Genomic DNA, 20,639 nt, shown 5'->3' on the forward strand with positions numbered 1-20,639 from the left:
GTTGCTATCGTGGGATTTGTTTTTAATCAATCCAATAAGTATCAACAAAAGGCTGAAATCACGAGGTGCCTAATCTGGCCTGACACACACACCAACAGGCCTCTGTGGGGGGAGAGGGGACATGTGAGGGGACTGACTTGGGACGCAGAGGGTTGGTGGATGGGCAGTTCAGGATCCATGGGGGTAATCAGAATGGCATGACATGGCGCCTCTCTTACAACCATGTCATCTAAAAATTAATGGCACCATTAGCATAGCACATACTACAATTATGACTCCTAAGAGATAATTCATAATTTAGAGAATTTGCAACAAAGCTGACAAAGATTATTCATGTTTGCCTATCATTTTATTATATGTATTGTGTATATTACATTCAAACACACACACACATTTCTCCACATTGTATATACACACACACTGAGATACACGCGCACACACACGCAGAGACGGGGGCTAATTACTGTAGCTCATGCGTAACTGATACCATCTCTTCTTTTCCTCCCCATGCATGACTAATGGTTTTGACAGTAAATGAAGAGTGCCTGGAGGGGGGCATTTTCCATGTGACACATTTAAAAACGCCAACAAACATGTGACACAGGCGTGTGCATCCACTCTCACGAGTGTTGTCAGCCAGTTTAGTTCTGAAACAGTTTAGAGAGTGTGTAGCCACTTAGCAGTGAGAGTGGTGTGGTTCTTTAGGATATTAGATGTGTGAGCTCCAGTGGTCTCCCTGTCTCTCTGAGTGTCTCTGCCCTGAATCAGGGGGAAGGATCTCTTGAGGGCCCCCTCTCTAATCTGACATCCATTCAACTCTCTCTCACCTGCAGCTGTGAGCACGACAGCCAAGGGCCCCTCGCAATCTGTCCCTCTTTCTCCTCTTTTCTCTGCCTACCTTTTCATCTCACTCTTGCCATCTCTCCCATCCATCCATCTATCTCTCCCTCTCTTCCCATCCATCTATCTATCCCTCTCTTCCCATCCATCCATCTCTCCCTCTCTCCCATCCCTCTCTCTATCTCTCCCATCCATCTATCTATCCCTCTCTTCCCATCCAACTATCTCTCCCATCCATCTCTCTCTCCCATCCATCTATCTATCCCTCTCTCCACACAGGTGTCTGGCTCTAGCCTTTCTCTAGCCTTTCTCTGAAGCACCCGCCCGACCTAACCCCCCCCCCCCCACACTCACAATTAAAAGCTTTAAATTTGACTCCCTTTGAAAAAACACAAGAGACTTCTCTCCAAATGGTCCTTTCATCACTACACTCCTTTTATTTTCTCCCTCTCTTCTCTTTTTTTTTAAATGTCTTTTTCTTTTCACCCCCCCGTTCCCTCCCTTCTTCTATACCTATCTATAGTCCGGCAGATGCTGTCCCATTTGTACTCTCCCCCATGACATTCCTACAGGGGATTGCTTAAGGATTCAGGAGCCACAACGCTCATGGATCACACTGACACTTGGTCAGCATCAGCAGATTATGAACTATGGGCGCCTGACACACCGCCATTGTTCCTCCATCTAAATATGAACAATAAGGCCCATCCAATGCCGACGCTGACAGCTTATTCGCTCTTATCACTCCTGTGGAGCCACCCGGCATGATCTGTGCGCCCCCACTGCCCCCCCTCCTCACCCAACCCCCCTCAGCTGAGCAGCAGGGCAGGAATGGAGGGGAGAGGAAGGGGGAGAGGAAGGGGGAGAGGGAGATGGGGGGGTCGAGGCAGGTTGGGCGGGTAGCTCCCTCCTTCCCTGAGCCTATACTTGCTTGGTATCTCTGAGCCTCGTCTCTGTCACCGACTCTCCGTCACCGCTCGCCCTACCTGCCTGAGACCAGCTGATTCCCACATGGCAGTACACCTTTTTGACTACAGAGCAGAGTTTTATGAGGATGAAGATGATTACGAAGGAGGGGCAAGAACAGGAGAACGAGGGAAGGAGGGGAGGAGGAGGAGGGAAGGAGGAGGAGAGAGCAGTGGTGAACATCGAGAGCGTCTCAGTGCAGCTGAAATTAACTGGGCCCCAGGGAGAGCTGGATCAGAGCTGAGGTCCCCTGAGAAGACTTACCACAGGGGCCCCCCACGCTTGTTACAGCAAGGCAGGGGCCACCAGGGGCCACTAAGGGCAAATCTGAGCTCAATTCACTGTGCCGTTTAAAGAGAACCTCCTGGGGATGAAACGTCTGCAATTATTTAAGTCTTACACAAAACTTCAACCTTATCCAGAGCCAATGGATTTAGAACACGTTCAGATATGTTTAAGATAAAAATAAAAATAAATTATAATAACATAATTCCTTTTTTAATTACATTTATATTTTAAAGGCCAAACCAACAAGCAGGCTTAGGGTAAAAAATTATAACCAAATCGAATTAGTGTGTATTATTATGAGTCTTTGAATGACACGATTCTCCACCAATGGGTGGTGTTTATCAGCTTAGGCACAGGTCTGGTTTAAAGACACAGTAAGACCCAGTCAGTCATATCACATCTAATCCAATATCAACAAACTAAAGGACTACCCTCTAAATGAGCTCACTCAGGGAGATGCCGGGACTGGGAGATTTTGAAAATATGTATTTTTAGTTGAAAATAAGTTGAAAAGACATTGTAAATACGTCTTTCAACTAATTTTGCTCACTGGGTGGAACTGGGAGCCTTGCGTGCCTCCGCCTCATGTTCTCTCCCTACCCCCCATCTCATGGCCCACATAAGGAGGGGAGAGCAGAAGACGTGAGAGGGACCGATTGGGAGGGAAATGTAGTAGGGTTTGAAGAGTCCCAGTTCACTCATGGAAGAGAAGCATATATTCTATTGTACTGGAAACATTTAGAAAGAAGCGCAAGAGACATTTTAAAAACTAGACATATACATTTGTGTCCAAAAGTTTTGAGAATGACACAAATATTAATTTTCACAAAGTCTGCTGCCCATTTTGTATGATGGCAATTTGCATATACACCTGAATGTTATGAAGAGTAATCAGATGAATTGCAATTCATTGCAAACTCCCTCTTTGCCATGCAAATGAACTGAATCCCCCCAAAATATTTCCATTGCATTTTAGCCCTGCCACAAAAGGACCAGCTGACATCATGTCAGTGATTCTCTCGTTAACACAGGTGTGAGTGTTGACAAGGACAAGGCTGGAGATCACTCTGTCATGCTGATTGAGTTCGAATAACAGACTGGAAGCTTCAAAAGGAGGGTGGTGCTTGGAATCAGTGTTCTTCCTCTGTCAACCATGGTTACCTGCAAGGAAACACGTGCCATCATCATTGCTTTGCACAAAAAGGGCTTCACAGGCAAGGATATTGCTGCCAGAAAGATTGCTGCTGAGAACTGGGGTAAAGTCATTTTCTCTGATGAATCCCCTTTCCGATTGTTTGGGGCATCCGCAAAAAAGCTTGCCCGGAGAAGACAAGGTGAGCGCTACCATCAGTCCAGTGTCATGCCAACAGTAAAGCATCCTGAGACCATTCATGTGTGGGGTTGCTTCTCAGCCAAGGAGTGGGCTCACTCACAATTTTGCCTAAGAACACAGCCATGAATAAAGAATGGTACCAACACATCCTCTGAGAGCAACTTCTCCCATCCAGGAACAGTTTGGTGACGAACAATGCCTTTTCCAGCATGATGGAGCACCTTGCCATAAGGCAAAAGTGAACTAAGTGGCTCGGGGAACAAAACATAGATATTTTGGTCCAAGGCCAGGAAACTCCCCAGACCTTAATATCATTGAGAAATTGTTGTCAATCCTCAAGAGGCGGGTGGACAAACAAAACCCCACAAATTCTAACAAACTCCAAGTGTTTATTATGCAAGAATGGGCTGCCATAAGTGGCACATAAGTTAATTGACAGCATGACAGCATGCCAGGGCGGATTGCAGAGGTCTCGAAAAAGAAGGGTCAACACTGTAAATATTGACTCTTTGCATCAACTACATGTAATTGTCAATAAAGGCCTTTGACACTTATTAAATGCTTGTAATTATACTTCAGTATTCCATAGTAACATCTGACAAAAATATCTAAAGACACTGAAGCAGCAAACTTTGTGGAAATTAATATTTGTGTCATTCTCAAAACTTTTGGCCACGACTGTAGAATGTCGCAAAATAAATAAATAATTGTGGTTTTGCGAGAAAGCCTATTTCAATTGGAAAAACTGCTGACAATATTTTTGTTTTATATACCTAACATTGTACTGTTGTATTCATGAATCTACGCATTTATTTTTTGCAGCACGAGGGACGTTTTTGAGTGAACCCTCTGAACACATATTATATACCATTAAGGAGATGCTTTCATCCAAAGCAATTTATAGTCATATGTGTACATATTTTACATATTGGGAATCGAATGCATAATCTCAGTGCTGCAAGCGCCACGCTCTACCAACTGAGCCACACAGGACCACATACTGTACCATACTCAATTACCCTCCATATGGTGAAACAATATCCCAATAGCTTTTGAAAGAGAATACAGTGTTGGCTCTCTCTGTCAGTGAAAATATGGCAAACCTATTCTGTTTCAGGGTTAGCATGATCTCTTTAAGTGTGTATCCATGTGTATCTCTCTAAATGGTAGCAAATGAAAACTGAGAATGCTAAATTAAATAATTTAAGCATAATCAAATCCAAAATGGCGTGGCAGTGCAGACATGGTTTGTCAACCTCTCGTTTACTGTATTTTACGTCTTTTTTTGTATATTTCTATTTATTTTCAATCTTTCCATTTTTAAAATTAAATAAACCTTCCAGTAACCCGCCTCACTCAATGTGACATGGCTCTGCTATCTTTTGGACCTTATAGCCAGTACTTCCATCAGAAGCTAACCAGCTAATTAGCTAATAGCTTTTTAGTCATTGTTAGCCACTACTAGTGTCCTTTACCTTCTGCAAAGGCACCAACCGTATTTTTTTTGCCTGGATAATACCTACCAGCCTCGGACGCTAGCCCCCGGACACTAGCAGTATTCCTGCTGTAAACTCTGGACCATTACTCCTGACCATCACAGCTAGCTAGCTGCCACCAAGTGACCCAGCCTCGACGCTAGCCCCAAGCTAGGCCCACCTCCGGGCCCACTCTGTGATCACCCGGCTACCCAGCCAATGCGTCCCGGACACGGTTAGAATCCACTACTCCTACCGGATACTTGCCTTAAGCTCTGGACCTTTGCAGCGGATCATCGCTGCTACCGAGTGGCTATAGTGGCTAACACCCCTGCCCCGAAGCTAGCACCAGTTAGCCACGATTCAGGCGAATCTCCCGGCTAGCAAACTAAATTACTACAACTACAATACCTCTTTAGCCATCTGGCTTGGACCTTTTGTCGACATGACTTCCTGCCGTACCACCACGACTGGTCCGCAGACGTAATTTCATCCGCTGTGCCCTCAACTGGCCATCGGAGCAGACGCTTCTACTTACCCTGGCCTGCTAACTTTAAACGCTGTGTCTCCCATGTGCTAGCGTAGTAACGACTACGCCGCGGCTTCCCTGTTCCATCTATTGCTGTTCACTGGACCATATGATCACTTGGCTACATAGCTGATGCCTGCTGGACTGTTAATTTATTACGGTACTCCATTTTGTTAATTTTATTTATTTATCTGTCGGCTCTAGCCCCGAACTCAGGCCCTGTGTGTAGTTAACCCGACCCTCTCTGCCCTTTCATCGCCATTTTACCTGCTGTTATTGTCTTAGTTGATTAGCTGTTGTCTTACCCGTTGTTGTCTTAGCTAGCTCTCCCAATCAACACCTGTGATTGCTTTATGCTTCGCTTTGTCTCTCTCAAATGTCAATATGCCTTGTATACTGTTGTTTAGGATAATTATCATTGTTTTAGTTTACAGTGGAGCCCCTAGTCCCACTCAACATGCCTCAGCTTCCTCCTTTGTCCCACCCCCCACACATTCGGTGACCTCACCCAGTATAACCAGCACATCCAGAGATGCAACCTCTCTTATTATCACTCAGTGCCTGGGCTTATCTCCGCACCCCACCATACCCCTGTCTGCACATTATGGCCTGAATCTATTCTACCACACCCAGAAATCTGCTCCTTTCATTCTCTGTCCCCAACGCACTAGATGACCAGTTTTGATAGCCTTTAGCCGTACCCTCATCCTACTCCTCCTCTGTTGCTCGGGTGATGTGGAGGTTAACCCAGGCCCTGTGTGTCCCCAGGCACTCTCATTTGTTGACTTCTGTAATCGAAAAAGCCTTAGTTTCACGCATGTTAACATCAGAAGCCTCCTCCCTAAGTTTGTTTTTCTCACTGCTTTAGCACACTCCACCAACCCTGATGTCATTTCCGTGTCTGAATCCTGGCTTAGGAAGGCCACCAAAAATTCTGATATTTCCATACCCAACTAAAACATATTCCGTCAAGATAGAACTGCCAAAGGGGGAGGAGTTAGCTTGCAAAGTTCTGTCATACTTTCCAGGTCTATGCCCAAACAGTTCGGGCTTCTAATTTAAAAAATGAATCTCTCCAGAAATAAGTCTCTCACAGTTGCCGCCTGTTATAGACCACCCTCAGCTCCCAGCGGTGCCCTGGACACCATATGTGAATTGATTGCCCCTCATCTATCTTCAGAGTTCATTCTGTTAGGTGACCTAAACTGGGATATGTTTAACACCCTGGTAGTCCTACAAGCTAGCTAGATGCCCTCAATCTCACACAAATCATCAAGGAGCCCACCAGGTACAACCCTAAATCTGTAAACATGGGCACCCTCATACATATTATCCTGACCAACTTGCCCTCCAAATACACCTCTGCTGTTTTCAATCAGGATCTCAGCGATCACTGCCTCATTGCCTGCATCCGCTATGGGTCCGCGGTAAAACGAACACCCCTCATCACTGTCAAACACTCCCTAAAACACTTCTGCGAGCAGGCCTTTCTAATTGACCTGGCCCGGGTATCCTGGAAGGATATTGACCTCATCCAGTCAGTCGAGAATGCCTGGTCGTTCTTTAAAAGTAATTTCCTCACCATCTTAGAAAAGCATGCCCCTTTCAAAAAATGTAGAAATAAGAACAGATATAGCCCTTGGTTCACTCCAGACCTGACTGCCCTTGACCAGCACAAAAACATCCTGTGGCAGACTGCAATAGCACCGAATAGTCCCCGCGATATGCAACTGTTCAGGGAAGTCAGGAACCAATACACGCAGTCAGTCAGGAAAGCAAAGGCCAGCTTTTTCAAACAGAAACTTGCATCCTGTAGCTCTAACTCCAAAAAGTTTTTGGACACTGTAAAGTCCATGGAGAACAAGAGCACCTCCTCCCAGCTGCCCACTGCTCTGAGGCTAGGTAACACGGTCACCACCGATACATCCATGATAATCAAACATTTCAAAAAGCATTTCTCTACAGCTGGCCATGCTTTCCTCCTGTCTACTCTAGCCCCGGCCAACAGCTCCGTCCACCCGCAGCTACTTGCACCAGCCTCCCGTACAAATCAGCTGGGCGGGACAATCTGGACCCTCTATTTCTAAAACTATCCGCCACCATTGTTGCAACCCCTATTACCAGTCTGTTCAACCTCTCTTTCGTATCGTCCGAGATCCCTAAAGATTGGAAAGCTGCCGCAGTCATCCGCCTCTTCAAAGGGGGTGACACTCTAGACCCGAACTGTTATAGACATATCCATCCTGCCCTGCCTCTCTAAAGTCTTCGAAAGCCAAGTTAATAAACAGATCACTGACCATTTTGAATCCCACCGTACCTCCTCCGCTGTGCAATCCGGTCTTCGAGCTCGCCACGAGTGCACCTCAGCCATGCTCAAGGTACTAAACGATATCATAACCGCCATCGATAAAAGACCGTACTGTGCAGCCGTCTTCATCGACCTGGCCAAGGCTTTCGACTCTGTCGATCACCGTATTCTTATTGGCACTCAATAGCCTTTGTTTCTGAAATGACTGCCTCGCCTGGTTCATTAACTACTTCGCTGACAGAGTTCAGTGTGTCAAATCGGAGGGCATGTTGTCCGGACTTCTGGCAGTCTCTATGGGGGTGCCACAGGGTTAAATTCTCGGGCCAACTCTTTTCTCTGTATATATCAATGATGTCGCTCTTGCAGCAGGTGATTCCCTGATCCACGTCTATGCAGACGACACCATTCTGTATACATCTGGCCCTTCTTTGGACACTGTGTTAACTAACCTCCAAACGAGCTTCAATGCCATACAACACTGCTTCCGTGTCCTCCAACTGCTCTTAAACGCTAGTAAAACCAAATGCATGCTTTTCAAACGTTCGCTGCCCGCATCCGCCCGCCCGACTAGCATCACTACCCTGGACGGTTCTGACCTAGAATATGTGGACAACTACAAATACCTAGGTGTCTGGCTAGACTGTAAACTCTCCTTCCAGACTCATATTAAACATATCCAATCCAAAATCAAATCTAGAATCAGCTTTCTATTTCGCAACAAAGCCTCCTTCACTCACGCCGCCAAACTTACCCTAGTAAAACTGACTATCCTACCGATCCACAACTTCGGCGATGTCATCTACAAAATAGCTTCCAATACTCTACTCAGCAAACTGGATGCAGTCTATCACAGTGCCATCCGTTTTGTTACCAAAGCCTCTTATACCACCCACCACTGCGACCTGTATGCTCTAGTCGGCTGGCCCTCGCTACATATTCGTCGCCAGACCCACTGGCTTTAAGTCATCTATAAGTCTATGCTAGGTAAAGCTCCGCCTTATCTCAGCTCACTGGTCACAATAACAACACCCACCCGTAGCACACGTTCCAGCAGGTATATCTCACTGGTCATCCCCAAAGCCAACACCTCCTTTGGCCGCCTTTCCTTCCAGTTCTCTGCTGCCAGTGACTGGAACGAATAGCAAAAATCGCTGAAACTGGGGTCTTATATTTCCCTCACCAACTTTAAACATCAGCTAGCAGAGCAGCTAACCGATCGCTGCAGCTGTACATAGTCCATCTGTAAATGGCCCTCCCAATCTACCTAATCCCCATATTGTTTTTATTTACTTTTGCATACCAGTATCTCTACTTGCACATCATCATCTGCTCATTTATCACTCCAGTGTCAATCTGCTAAATCATAATTATTTCGCTACTATGGCCTATTTATTGCCGACCTCCTCATGCCATTTGCACACATTGTATATAGACTTTCTTTTTTTCTATTGTGTTATTGACTGTACGCTTGTTTATTCCATGTGGAACTCTGTGTTATTGTTTGTGTCGCACTGCTTTGCTTTATCTTGGCCAGGTGGCAGTTGCAAATGAGAACTTATTCTCAACTATCTTACCTGGTTAAATAAAGGTAAAATAAAAAAAATACATGTAATATTGTCAATCTAAATGGAAAAACATTTAAGGATGTTTTGCCACTCTTTTACTTCAACAAAGTTTTCATAAAGTTAAAAAAATATAAAATAAATATTAACATCGCATGCTGGGGAAGGAGGGGAATCTCTCTCCCTCTCGTCTCTAATTAAAAGCACTTACAGTTGTTTCTCATTCAAGGTTGAAACTACAGTTATTTCGGTCACACCGCTCTTCATAGTGAGCTAATCGGATCGTTTTTCAATCACTGCTTCTCTTAATGAAGTGTTGAGAGCGCCGCATGTCTGTGGGTCTGATGTGTTTTCAGGGGTGCTTGTGTGTGTTTGTGGACATGCTTGAGCGCATGTGTGTGTGGGGGAACGCCTGCTATGAGTGGCTCAGGAATGGAGTGGGGCTGTCAATGTATGTCACATGCTGAGGTAGGTGTGTCAGTGGGTCTATGGCAGGAGGGTTGTGGGGGGGGGGGGACTCGCGCTGGATCAGTGTGATCAAAGACAGGGATACAGGGGTTAGGGAGATGGAAGGCCCCATCATTCCTTAAAGAGATGAACCACTCCTGATCTGTTGCTGCCGCATTATATCAGCTTTCACAGACTCCAGAAATTACAGTTCAGTTAAGAGTACTGATACAATGATTGACTAGAAAATATAGAATTTACTGTACATCTCTTCAGCTGCCTTCACGTTCCAGGTACATGACCACATAACATAGAAGGTAGACCACCAAACAAACAGGTCCCTTTAATAGAATTGTTCCTGCATGCTGTCCCCAGGACACAACACACAACCAGAGTGTATCAGTATCGGCGAGAATGCTAATACTGCCAAAGGGGCCGCAAAACTAATAGCAGAGACATTAAGAAAATGATCCACGGGCTGATATGTTTTCTATAGACGGTGAACTCAACAGAATTGCCATATTTATCATACTCAGAGAGATCCCAACCCCCTGTCCCTCTCCTCTCGCTCTCCCATCTGCCCCAACAGAGTGATGGAAAGATAGGGAGGATAGCCCCCCCCCCCCCGGCCCTCTGCCCTTTCCCGGCTCGCCAATTAAGCTGCAGCGGCAGGTTTCCATCAACCGTCTGCCCGTCTTCTCTAACGGACTCAGGCGAACCGGGCCTGTCAGGAAATGAACTCATCACTCGGTGACAGCTGCTAATTTCTCCCTCTTCCATGTCACACGCACGGCCTGCTGTAGCTAATAATGAACCACCCGTCTCTGATTAGGAAGCCGCACAGGGTGGAGAGAGTGAGACACACGCCGCGCGCATGCACATACACAAGCATAGTACACGTACACACGTGCGCACAGCAATACACACATAGAAACCCACATACCGTGATGATTCACGTGTTCTAATTGTGTTAACTGGGAGGAGAAAGTGTGAAAGGAGACAGCTAGGATTGCAGGTTTTAGCTGAGGCAGGGTCATGTGCTATAGTCCTGTGTAGCAGAGAGACATACAGTATGCCATGTGAAATTACAGGCTCACCTTCCAACGGTGGTTATGAGGGGGATTTCTCTGTTGCTGTTCGTCTCTCACCTCACTCACTCAAACCAGCTGTAATCCACTCCTCTCAGCCAGCCCACATATCTCTCTCTCCCCTCTCTCTCTGTCTCTCTCTCTCCACACACACACCTGGCTGTGTGTTACATTAAAGGGATGATCTCCTGATGGCCCCTGTGTGAAAGCCAGTCTTCGGGCATTGTGTTCATAGCCGTCATGCTGGGCTCCCACTCACTCAATCAGAGCCGAGGCTGTACTACGGCCCTAAGTGAATATTGATTCCCTCTTCCAGCTCTTGAATACTGTAAGGAGAAAGAATGTGAGTGTTCGGTTCAACACAATGGAGGGAGAGAATAGGGGGCTGACCGAGGGAGAGGCGGGTTATGATTAGGATGATGGTGGTCATGATGATGGTGATAATGACAATGGTGATGATCATGATGATGGTGATTGGAAACACACTTGGTCGAAGCTCCTATGCCAGTTGATGCATGTAAGTTCTGGTGGTTTATGTGAATAGGAGATTGTATCACTGTCAAAGAAAACTTGAGGTGAACTAACACCCTTCCAAATGAAGATTGAGCTTTATTGTCATTACTCAAATGCCAGTATCATTACAATTTCATTTACAGAAACATATATTTACATTGACTGAGAGCAGTAAAGCCAATGGAAAAAAAAATACTTGTCAACTTGAATTGAATTATGATTATCAGAAACTCAGCACTGTGCCATTTTGAGAACATCCTGAAAAACAGATGGACTGCCCTTGGATTCAGACCAATCAGCATCCTGACCATATTGAGCAATTGCTGAAAGAAAAGCCAATCATTGGACTGCCCCTGGATTTAGACCAATCAGCCTCCTGGATATTTTCGATGTCCAAAATACTATTGGTCCTAGATTCAGCAAGTTAAGTTGTAATAGCCGGTCTCATCAAAACATGACCTATTAATGTACCTTTTTAAATGAGCAAACAAAACAAAAATATTACATTTTTAATAGCAAATTAGTTCACTACTTAAAGGAAAACTCCACCCAAAAAACTATATGTTGGTATGTTTTATTAGTCCATTGTTGATATAGTACAGAAATGTTTTGCATGTCAGCAATCAAGTCTTCAAGAGATGTAACTTTCAAAATACAGAAATAGAGCAGGTATGATGCATTTTACACCACATGATGCTGCATTTTACACCACATGATGCTGCATTTTACACCACATGATGCTGCATTTTACACCACATGATGCTGCATTTTACACCACATGATGCTGCATTTTACACCACATGATGCTGCATTTTACACCACATGATGCAAAATGCATCACACCGGCTGTATTTCTGTATTTCGAAAGTGATATATCTTCAAAAAGTGATTGATGACATGCAAAACCTTGTGGGACTGTATCAATAATGGACTAATTAAACAAATACCCAAATATCATTTTTTTGGGGTGAAAATGTCCTTGAAAATAAAGCTGTTATTATTCTCTAACTTTCAATAAAACCAAACCATGCAACTTAAAGATTGTAAGTCTTTCTAGGTAATGGGAAAATGTCCTGCTGGAAATGTAATCTTAAAATTATTATTTTTGTAATTGAACACATTTCAAAAAATAGAACCATGTGAAAATAGCCTATGTATTTCCAGTCATGACTCCAAAAACAAGTGGTAATTCTGGCATTGGCTGTAAAATTATGCATATGTTAAATAATGTTAGCAATAATCTTCACCCCTCACTAGAACTCCATAGATGTCAAGGTTATCCTGAGTAAATCGTTACAAAATGGAGATAAAGCTATGTAAAAAAAATAATTACATTTTCCATGAAAGAGACAGCGAAAGACTCTTAAGGGCTTTAAGCTGGACATTTGTTCATCACACAGGGAGAGTCTCAATTGCATTTCCTTGATTTCTTGCATCCTCTCTCCTCCTTCTCAAAACCCAATGGATGAAAAGGTCAGAGGTCACTCCCCTATAACTTCTTATCCAACTGCTTTTGAGAAGGAGGTGAGGAGAGAGGACTCGAGGAATCAAGGAAACTTGCCACAGTCACTGACTAGTCCACCTCCACCTTCTCTAGAACCACGTTGTGTGGAGCTCCATCCAGGTAGTAGACCATCCTCTCCCCAGCCTGGCCCTCTGAAACGCCCTCACTCTGCTGGTCGTCCTCCCCTCCGTGATGCTGGGTGTACATGGTCCCCTCCACCTGGAGGGTGTTATCATCCAGCTCTGTCACGATGTAGTGGGTCCCCTCATCGTTGACGATCACCTGGGTCAGCCCCTCCTTCATCATCAGCTGGCTGGCTGCAAACTGCAGCACCTCCTGGACCACCTGCTCCTCCTGCACCTGCTGCTCCTCGCACACCTCCTCCTCCGTCTTCACCTCCACCTCCATCTCCTCCTCCTCCACTCGCTCCATGACCTCTGACACAACTTCCTGGGTCATGACCTCTTGGCTGTCTTCTTCCTGCTGGCCCATCTCGCTGACGGCACTGAGGAGGGCATCCAGAGCCGTGGATGACTCCGACACCATGTGGTGGTGCATCGCCCTTCCCCCGTGACCCTCACCTCCGGCTGCAGACCCGCCGGACTCCAGCAGGACGTACTGGGTGGTGCCTCCGGCCAGGTGATGTGCCCCGCCTGCAGACACCTCCCTCCCTGAGGAGATGACCTGGCCATCCTCGGTGATGTGGAGCACCTCGGCCACCTGGCCCGCCATGGCCAGGTCCCGCAGGGTGGCAGCGGCCGACTCTTCCAGGGCCTGGTCGAAGGCCATCTCCCCATCGCCGTAACCCTGGATGATGATCACCTGCTGGACACCCTCCTGGCCCTCCAGCCCCTCCATGGAGCCCACCCTCCGCACTGGGAAGGCCCCGTCAAACGCTGTGTCAACCTCCACGAACGTGGCTCCCTGGCCCTTTAGACGACACTCGAACGACTTGGACACGATACCTGGGAAAAACACAGAGATATGGATCAGCGTTAATGACAAAGCAGTATGACGTGCATTGGGTTTTGATAACATTCTGTCAAAGGACATTTGAGTAATTAGGACTATACTTATAGCACCAGTTACCATTTATTCTTGTACAACAATGACTATTAACTATTCTGTAACCATGCCCTCGTGTCTTCAATCAGGGTTGATGGGAAAATGCTTTGTTCAAAAGAACACCAAAACACGTCAGATTTAGACATTTTTGTTTACAAATAATAGATATAGAGGTTGAAAAAATAGACCACAGGTTGCTATGGAGTTGCCAAGGCGATGGGAACGGTGTTAGAAATGGCATTGTTTAAGGCTGAGAGCAGGTCAGAGGATTCAGACGTGCACAATCTATCCAGAGAAAAAGGATTTGGAGAGGAACAGGAACAGGAGACACTCACTCGTGTGTGGGGGGGGGGGGGGGGGATACTTTGTGCGTTCCCCATGAATGACACGTAACATCAGAGTGAAATATAAGTGTAGATGACTGTGGCCGAACGATGCCGGTTTCATTCCGGACAGAGGAGAAGAGGAGAGCTGTATCAGTTGCTGACTCCTCTTCGTTTATCAGAGTCGACCCTATATCCTACGGCTGTTTCCCCTTTTTCTTTCTCTGTCCCGTTCTGTCTGTGTCTCTCATCTCTCTTCCCCTCTCTCTCTCTCCTGTCCTTCTATTTCCCTCTCAGTCTATAGAACAAGTGCTGTGACAACTAGGACGCCTGTCCCTCTGGATGGGAGGCTGACATTTAGTACAGCAGAAGTTACAGAGACCCACTAGCCACCGCTATACTGCTACCGGTTTATGCCAACGCTCAACTGCTAAGAGCCGAGAGGCCAACCGGAGAGGACAATAACTCAATGCTGTGATGTTTTATACATGACCATAAAACGAGTATGTGTATGTGTGTGTGTGTGTGTGTGTGTGGCATATAGGAGGCATCGCTAGCGTGTTTCACATTATCCGCGGGGTGCTGTCTGCCGGGCCTAGCAGCAACCTGCCTGCCCGCTGAGGTTTATGGGGTGTCACTCAGTCGCCGCCGCCGCCGCGAATCAAGTTAATGTTGCACATCCCATCTCTTCACTTGTCCCCGCACTCCCGGTGGAAGAACAACATTTGAACAGCGTGATTGGGCCCCGGCGTGTTTTAATATGTGTTTTGAGTGTTCTGAGTGACTGATTCCTTTAACCAGCGAGTCGTGAGGACAGAGAGAAGCACACTGCATTATTTGAAGTGATGCCAAACAAGATGGAGGCTCAGGCGAGAATAAGATCAAAAGAAAGAACGGCTCTGATGCCGTTTCTCCAGATGAGAGTGGCCTCCCTACAGAGAACGAGGGAAATGCCACAGCAGAGATGGAATGGGGAGAGAATAAAGAATACGAGAATTATAGTGTCAGAGACACAGGAGAATGCAGACGCAAAAAAAAACGACACAGTCAGTCAGTCAGACACACATACATAGCCAATGTGCTTGCATACTTAAAGACCTTGAAAAACGAGAAAATTGTACTGTTTGTCCATTTTGAGATGCCGTAGGCGGTATACACTTCCTCAAAATAGTCAGAATTAATCTAAGATCATTCAAAAATATCTGGCATTCATTTTGAAATGTTTTGCCGAAGAGATCTTAGTCTCGCAATTTTACATCTGACTATGTACTGTTTGGTGCAGTATGTCTCAAGTGGAGTCATCACTCGTTGAATCACAACAGGCACTGCAGGGAAGAATTTCCAGTGTTGACCAATCACCGACTTGTGGGCGCCCGAACAGCTGAAAAAACCCAAGCAGAAGTCCAAAACGATCAAAACCGTCACAAAATGTTGTCATAATACCTGCCCAGAAACTATTTTGGCTGGGAAGCATACGAACGCCTTTAGCCTACCTCATTACCATGCAACCAACAGCTTGGAGTCATCAGTATAGTGTACACTACAGATGCAGCTACAGTTGAAGTCAAAAGTTTGCATACTTAGGTTGGAGTCATTAAAACTCGTTGTCCAACCACTACACACATTTCTTGTTAATAAACTATAGTTTTGGCAAGTCGGTTAGGACATCTACTTTGTGCATGACACAAGTCATTTTTCCAACAATTGTTTACAGATTATGTCACTTATAATTTACTGTATCACAATTCCAGTGGGTCAGAAGTTTACATACACTAAGTTGACTGTGCCTTTAAACAGCTTGGAACATTCCATAAAATGATGTCATGGCTTTAGAAGCTTCTGAAAGGCTAATTGACATCATTTGAGTCAATTGGAGGTGTACCTGTGGATGTATTTCAAGGCCTAACTTCAAACTCAGTGCCTCTTTACTTGACATCATGGGAAAATCAAAAGAAATCAGCCAAAAATTGTAGACCTCCACAAGTCTGGTTCATCCTAGAGAGCAATTTCCAAATGCCTGAAGGTACCACGTTCATCTGTACAAACAATAGTACGCAAGTATAAACATCATGGGACCACGCAGCCGTCATACAGGAAGGAGATGCGTTCTGTCTCCTAAAGATGAATGTACTTTGGGTGCGAAAAGTGCAAATCAATCCCAGAACAACAGCAAAAGATCTTGTGAAGATGCTGGAGGAAAAAGGTACAAAAGTATCTATATCCACAGTAAAACGAGTCCTATATCGACATAAACTGAAAGGTCGCTCAGCAAGGAAGAAGCCACTGCTCCAAAACCGCCATTAAAAAACAGACTACGGTTTGCAACTGCAAATGGGGACGAAGATCGTACTTTTTGGAGAAATGTCCTCTGGTCTGATGAAACAAAAATACAACTGTTTGGCCATAATGACCGTCGTTATGTTTGGAGGAAAAAGGGGGAGGCTTGCAAGCCAAAGAACACCATCCCAACCGTGAAGCACGGGGGTGGCAGCATCATGTTGTGGGAGTGCTTTGCTTCAGGAGGGACTGGTGACTTCACAAAATAGATAATTCAAGACATCAGTCAGGAAGTTAAAGCTTGGTCGCAAATGGGTCTTCCAAATGGACAATGACCCCAAGCATACTTCCAAAGTTGAGGCAAAATGGCTAAAGGTATCACAAAGCTCTGACCTCAATCCTATAGAAAATGTGAGGGCAGAACTGAAAAACCGTGTGCGAGCAAGGAGGCCTACAAACCTGACTCAGTTACACCAGCTCTGTCAGGAGGATTGTGCCAAAATTCACCCAACTTATTGTGGGAAGCTTGTGGAAGGCTACCCGAAATGTTTGACCCAAGTTTAAACAATTTAAAGGCAAGTCTACCAAATTCTAATTGAGTGTATGCAAACGCCTGTCCCACTGGGAATGTGATGAAAGAAATAAAAGCTGAAATAAATAATTCTCTCTACTATTATTCTGACATTTCACATTCTTAAAATAAATCCTAATTGGACAGGGATTTTTTTACTGGGATTGAATGTCAGGAATTGTGAAAAACTGAGTTTGAATGTATTTGGCTAAGGTGTATGTAAACTTCCGACTTCAACTGTATATATTGATCAGTGGATCAATGCCTCCAGCCAGCACAGCGTGTGGTGTTGGGTAAAGGAGGGGGGGGGGTTCTAAGTGGCATTACTTCAAGGAGGAGAGGGCCGTCGCCAGGGAAGCGGTCAGACGCCAGGAGTTGGAGGAATTCACCTTTAACACCGACATGCAGCCCCGACCAATCAATTACACAATTCAACCTTAACATTGTCTGAACTGCCTTAACACTGAACTGAACATACAGCATTTAGAGGGAATATGTATCATCCTAGACATAGCGGACAGTCGAACCTGGATTGGACATAAGCATCAGCCAGCTCAGTCAATTATACTGTATCAAACATGACAGCACAATGACAACACTGTGAAAAACACATTGGCTTTAAGATCAATTATTTTCAAACCGAATCCTTTACAATCCCAATCCCAGGATTACGTAAAATTAGAGATATGAACCTGGATGCTTCGAACGGGGCGGTGACCACTAAACCCGAGATATTTTATTTTGTGAGGCCGTTGTACAGCTGATGCACAAGCAGGATGGGCGCCCGAGGTGCTGTCGGGGCGTTGAAGGTGACACAGCTAAGTAGTTCAAGTGTCAGAGAGAGCATGTATCCAGGTCACCAAGGATGGGCTGGGGGGGGGGGACGACATGGGAGGTTAGGGGGGAGGGTTAGCAGAAGGACGCCCCCCCCCCCTCTACAAGGAACAGGCTACATGCTCGAAAGTAGACCCACCCCCCACCCCCCTCCAAGCCCAGGCAAGGAGAGGCGGAGCGGGGTCCAACAGGTCAGCCGTCGAGGGAGGTGTTCTTGTCACCTGCTTTGTTCCAGCTGAAATGGACTGAGAGGGACCACTGTCAGCTTTACAAGCTCTATGAATCAACGCAGAGAGAGAGAGAGAGAGAGAGAGAGAGAGAGAGAGAGAGAGAGAGAGAGAGAGAGAGAGAGAGAGAGAGAGAGAGAGAGAGAGAGAGAGAGAGAGAGAGAGAGAAAGAGAGAGAGAGAGAGAGAGAGAGAGAGAGAGAGAGAGAGAGAGAGAGAGAGAGAGAGAAAGAGAGAGAGAGAGAGAGAGAGAGAGAGAGAGAGAAAGAGAGAGAGAGAGAGAGAGAGAGAGAGAGAGAGGGAGAGGGGACTGGTGACCAAAAAAACAAGCAATTACACCAGGATGAGATTGACACTAGGGGGGGACAGACGGATGAGGAGGGGAGAAAGATGAGAGAAGGGTGGAGACACAGCACAGTACACACCCCAAGGACAAACAGCCATACAAGGGCACACTGATCTTTCTAGGTCAACCGTATATTCAACATGTTGCTCAAGAGAGGCACATAAGTTATATTCTTCAAGAATCAATGGGTTAAATCATTCATTTAAATAATCATAAGTAATCATAAAAATCACAGAGTGGGCCTTTAAGGACATATAATTAGGGCATAGGGCTGCCAGTCAAAGGAAGAAGGCATACAGCCAGGGTTTGGTACAGTGTTGGTCACCCACAACGCATACAACCAGGGTTTGGTACAGTGTTGGTCACCCACAACGCATACAACCAGGGTTTGGTACAGTGTTGGTCACCCACAACGCATACAACCAGGGTTTGGTACAGTGTTGGTCACCCACAACGCATACAACCAGGGTTTGGTACAGTGTTGGTCACCCACAACGCATACAACCAGGGTTTGGTACAGTGTTGGTCACCCACAACGCATACAACCAGGGTTTGGTACAGTGTTGGTCACCCACAACGCATACAACCAGGGTTTGGTACAGTGTTGGTCACCCACAACGCATACAACCAGGGTTTGGTACAGTGTTGGTCACCCACAACGCATACAACCAGGGTTTGGTACAGTGTTGGTCACCCACAACGCATACAACCAGGGTTTGGTACAGTGTTGGTCACCCACAACGCATACAACCAGGGTTTGGTACAGTGTTGGTCACCCACAACGCATACAAACCAGGGTTTGGTACAGTGTTGGTCACCCACAACGCATACAACCAGGGTTTGGTACAGTGTTGGTCACCCACAATGCATACAACCAGGGTTGGTACAGTGTTGGTCACCCACAACGCATACAGCCAGGTCACTATCCTCCTCTCTCCTGGTCACTATACTCCTCTCTCTCCTCCCTGTAATCCTCTCTCTCCTCCCTGCACTCCTCTCTCTCCTCCCTGCACTCCTCGTCTCTTCCTCTCTCTCCTCCTCCTGCACTCCTCTCTCTCCTCTCTCTCCTCCCTGCACTCCTCTCTCTCGCTCCCTGCACCTCCTCTCCTCTCTCTCCTCTCCTTCTCCCTGCACTCCTCTCTCTCCTCCCTCACTCCTCTCTCTTCCTCCTGCACTCCTCTCTCTCCTCCCTGCACTCCTCTCTCTCCTCTCTCATCTCCCTGCACTCCTCTCGCTCTCCCTCCCTGCACTCCTCTCTCTCCTCTCTCTCGTGCACTCGCTCTCTCTCCTCTCGCCTCCCGGCCGTCCTCTCCTCCGCCTGCACTCCTCTCTCTCCTCCCTGCACTCCTCTCTCTCCTCCCTGCACTCCTCTCTCTCCTCCCTGCACTCCTCTCTCTCCTCCCTGCACTCCTCTCTCTCCTCTCTCTTCTCCCTGCACTCCTCTCTCTCCTCCCTGCACTCCTCTCTCTCCTCCTCTCTCCTCCCTGCACTCCTCTCTCCTCCCTGCACTCCTCTCTCTCCTCCTCTCTCCTCCCTGCACTCCTCTCTCTCCTCCTCTCTCCTCCCTGCACTCCTCTCTCTCCTCCCTGCACTCCTCTCTCTCCTCCTCTCTCCTCCCTGCACTCCTCTCTCTCCTCCCTGCACTCCTCTCTCTCCTCCTCTCCTCCCTGCACTCCTCTCTCTTCCCCTGCACTCTCTCTCTCCTCCTCTCCTCCCTGCACTCCTCTCTCTCCTCCCTGCACTCCTCTCTCTCCTCCTCTCCTCCCTGCACTCCTCTCTCTCCTCCCTGCACTCCTCTCTCTCCTCCCTGCACTCCTCTCTCTCCTCTGCACTCTCTCTCTCCTCCCTGTAATCCTCTCTCTCCTCCCTGCACTCCTCTCTCTCCTCCCTGCACTCATCTCTCTCCTCCCTGCACTCATCTCTCTCCTCCCTGTAATCATCTCTCTCCTCCCTGCACTCCTCTCTATCCTCCCTCTCCTCCCTGTAAACCTCTCTCTCTTCCCTGCACTCCTCTCTCTCCTCCCTGCACTCATCTCTCTCCTCCCTGTAATCATCTCTCTCCTCCCTGCACTCCTCTCTATCCTCCCTCTCCTCCCTGCACTCCTCTCTCTCCTCCCTGCACTCCTCTCTCTCCTCCCTGCACT

At 46.7% G+C, this 20,639-nt stretch overlaps 1 protein-coding gene across 2 annotated transcripts in view; it reads right to left on the minus strand.

Moving 5' to 3' along the window:
• Positions 1-11,425: 11,425 nt before the first annotated feature.
• The window catches only part of LOC109901775 (zinc finger protein 407), a 196,817-nt gene continuing 187,603 nt past the window's right edge, over positions 11,426-20,639 (minus strand). For both annotated transcript variants that reach the window (XM_031786551.1, XM_031786552.1), the window contains exon 9: positions 11,426-13,818. In XM_031786551.1, the coding sequence (XP_031642411.1) occupies positions 12,923-13,818 (896 nt within the window). In that variant the 3' untranslated portion in view covers positions 11,426-12,922. The remainder of the gene's footprint in view (positions 13,819-20,639) is intronic.

Source organism: Oncorhynchus kisutch, linkage group LG13 (genome assembly GCF_002021735.2).
Source record: "Oncorhynchus kisutch isolate 150728-3 linkage group LG13, Okis_V2, whole genome shotgun sequence".
NCBI classification, from domain to species: Eukaryota; Metazoa; Chordata; class Actinopteri; order Salmoniformes; family Salmonidae; genus Oncorhynchus; species Oncorhynchus kisutch.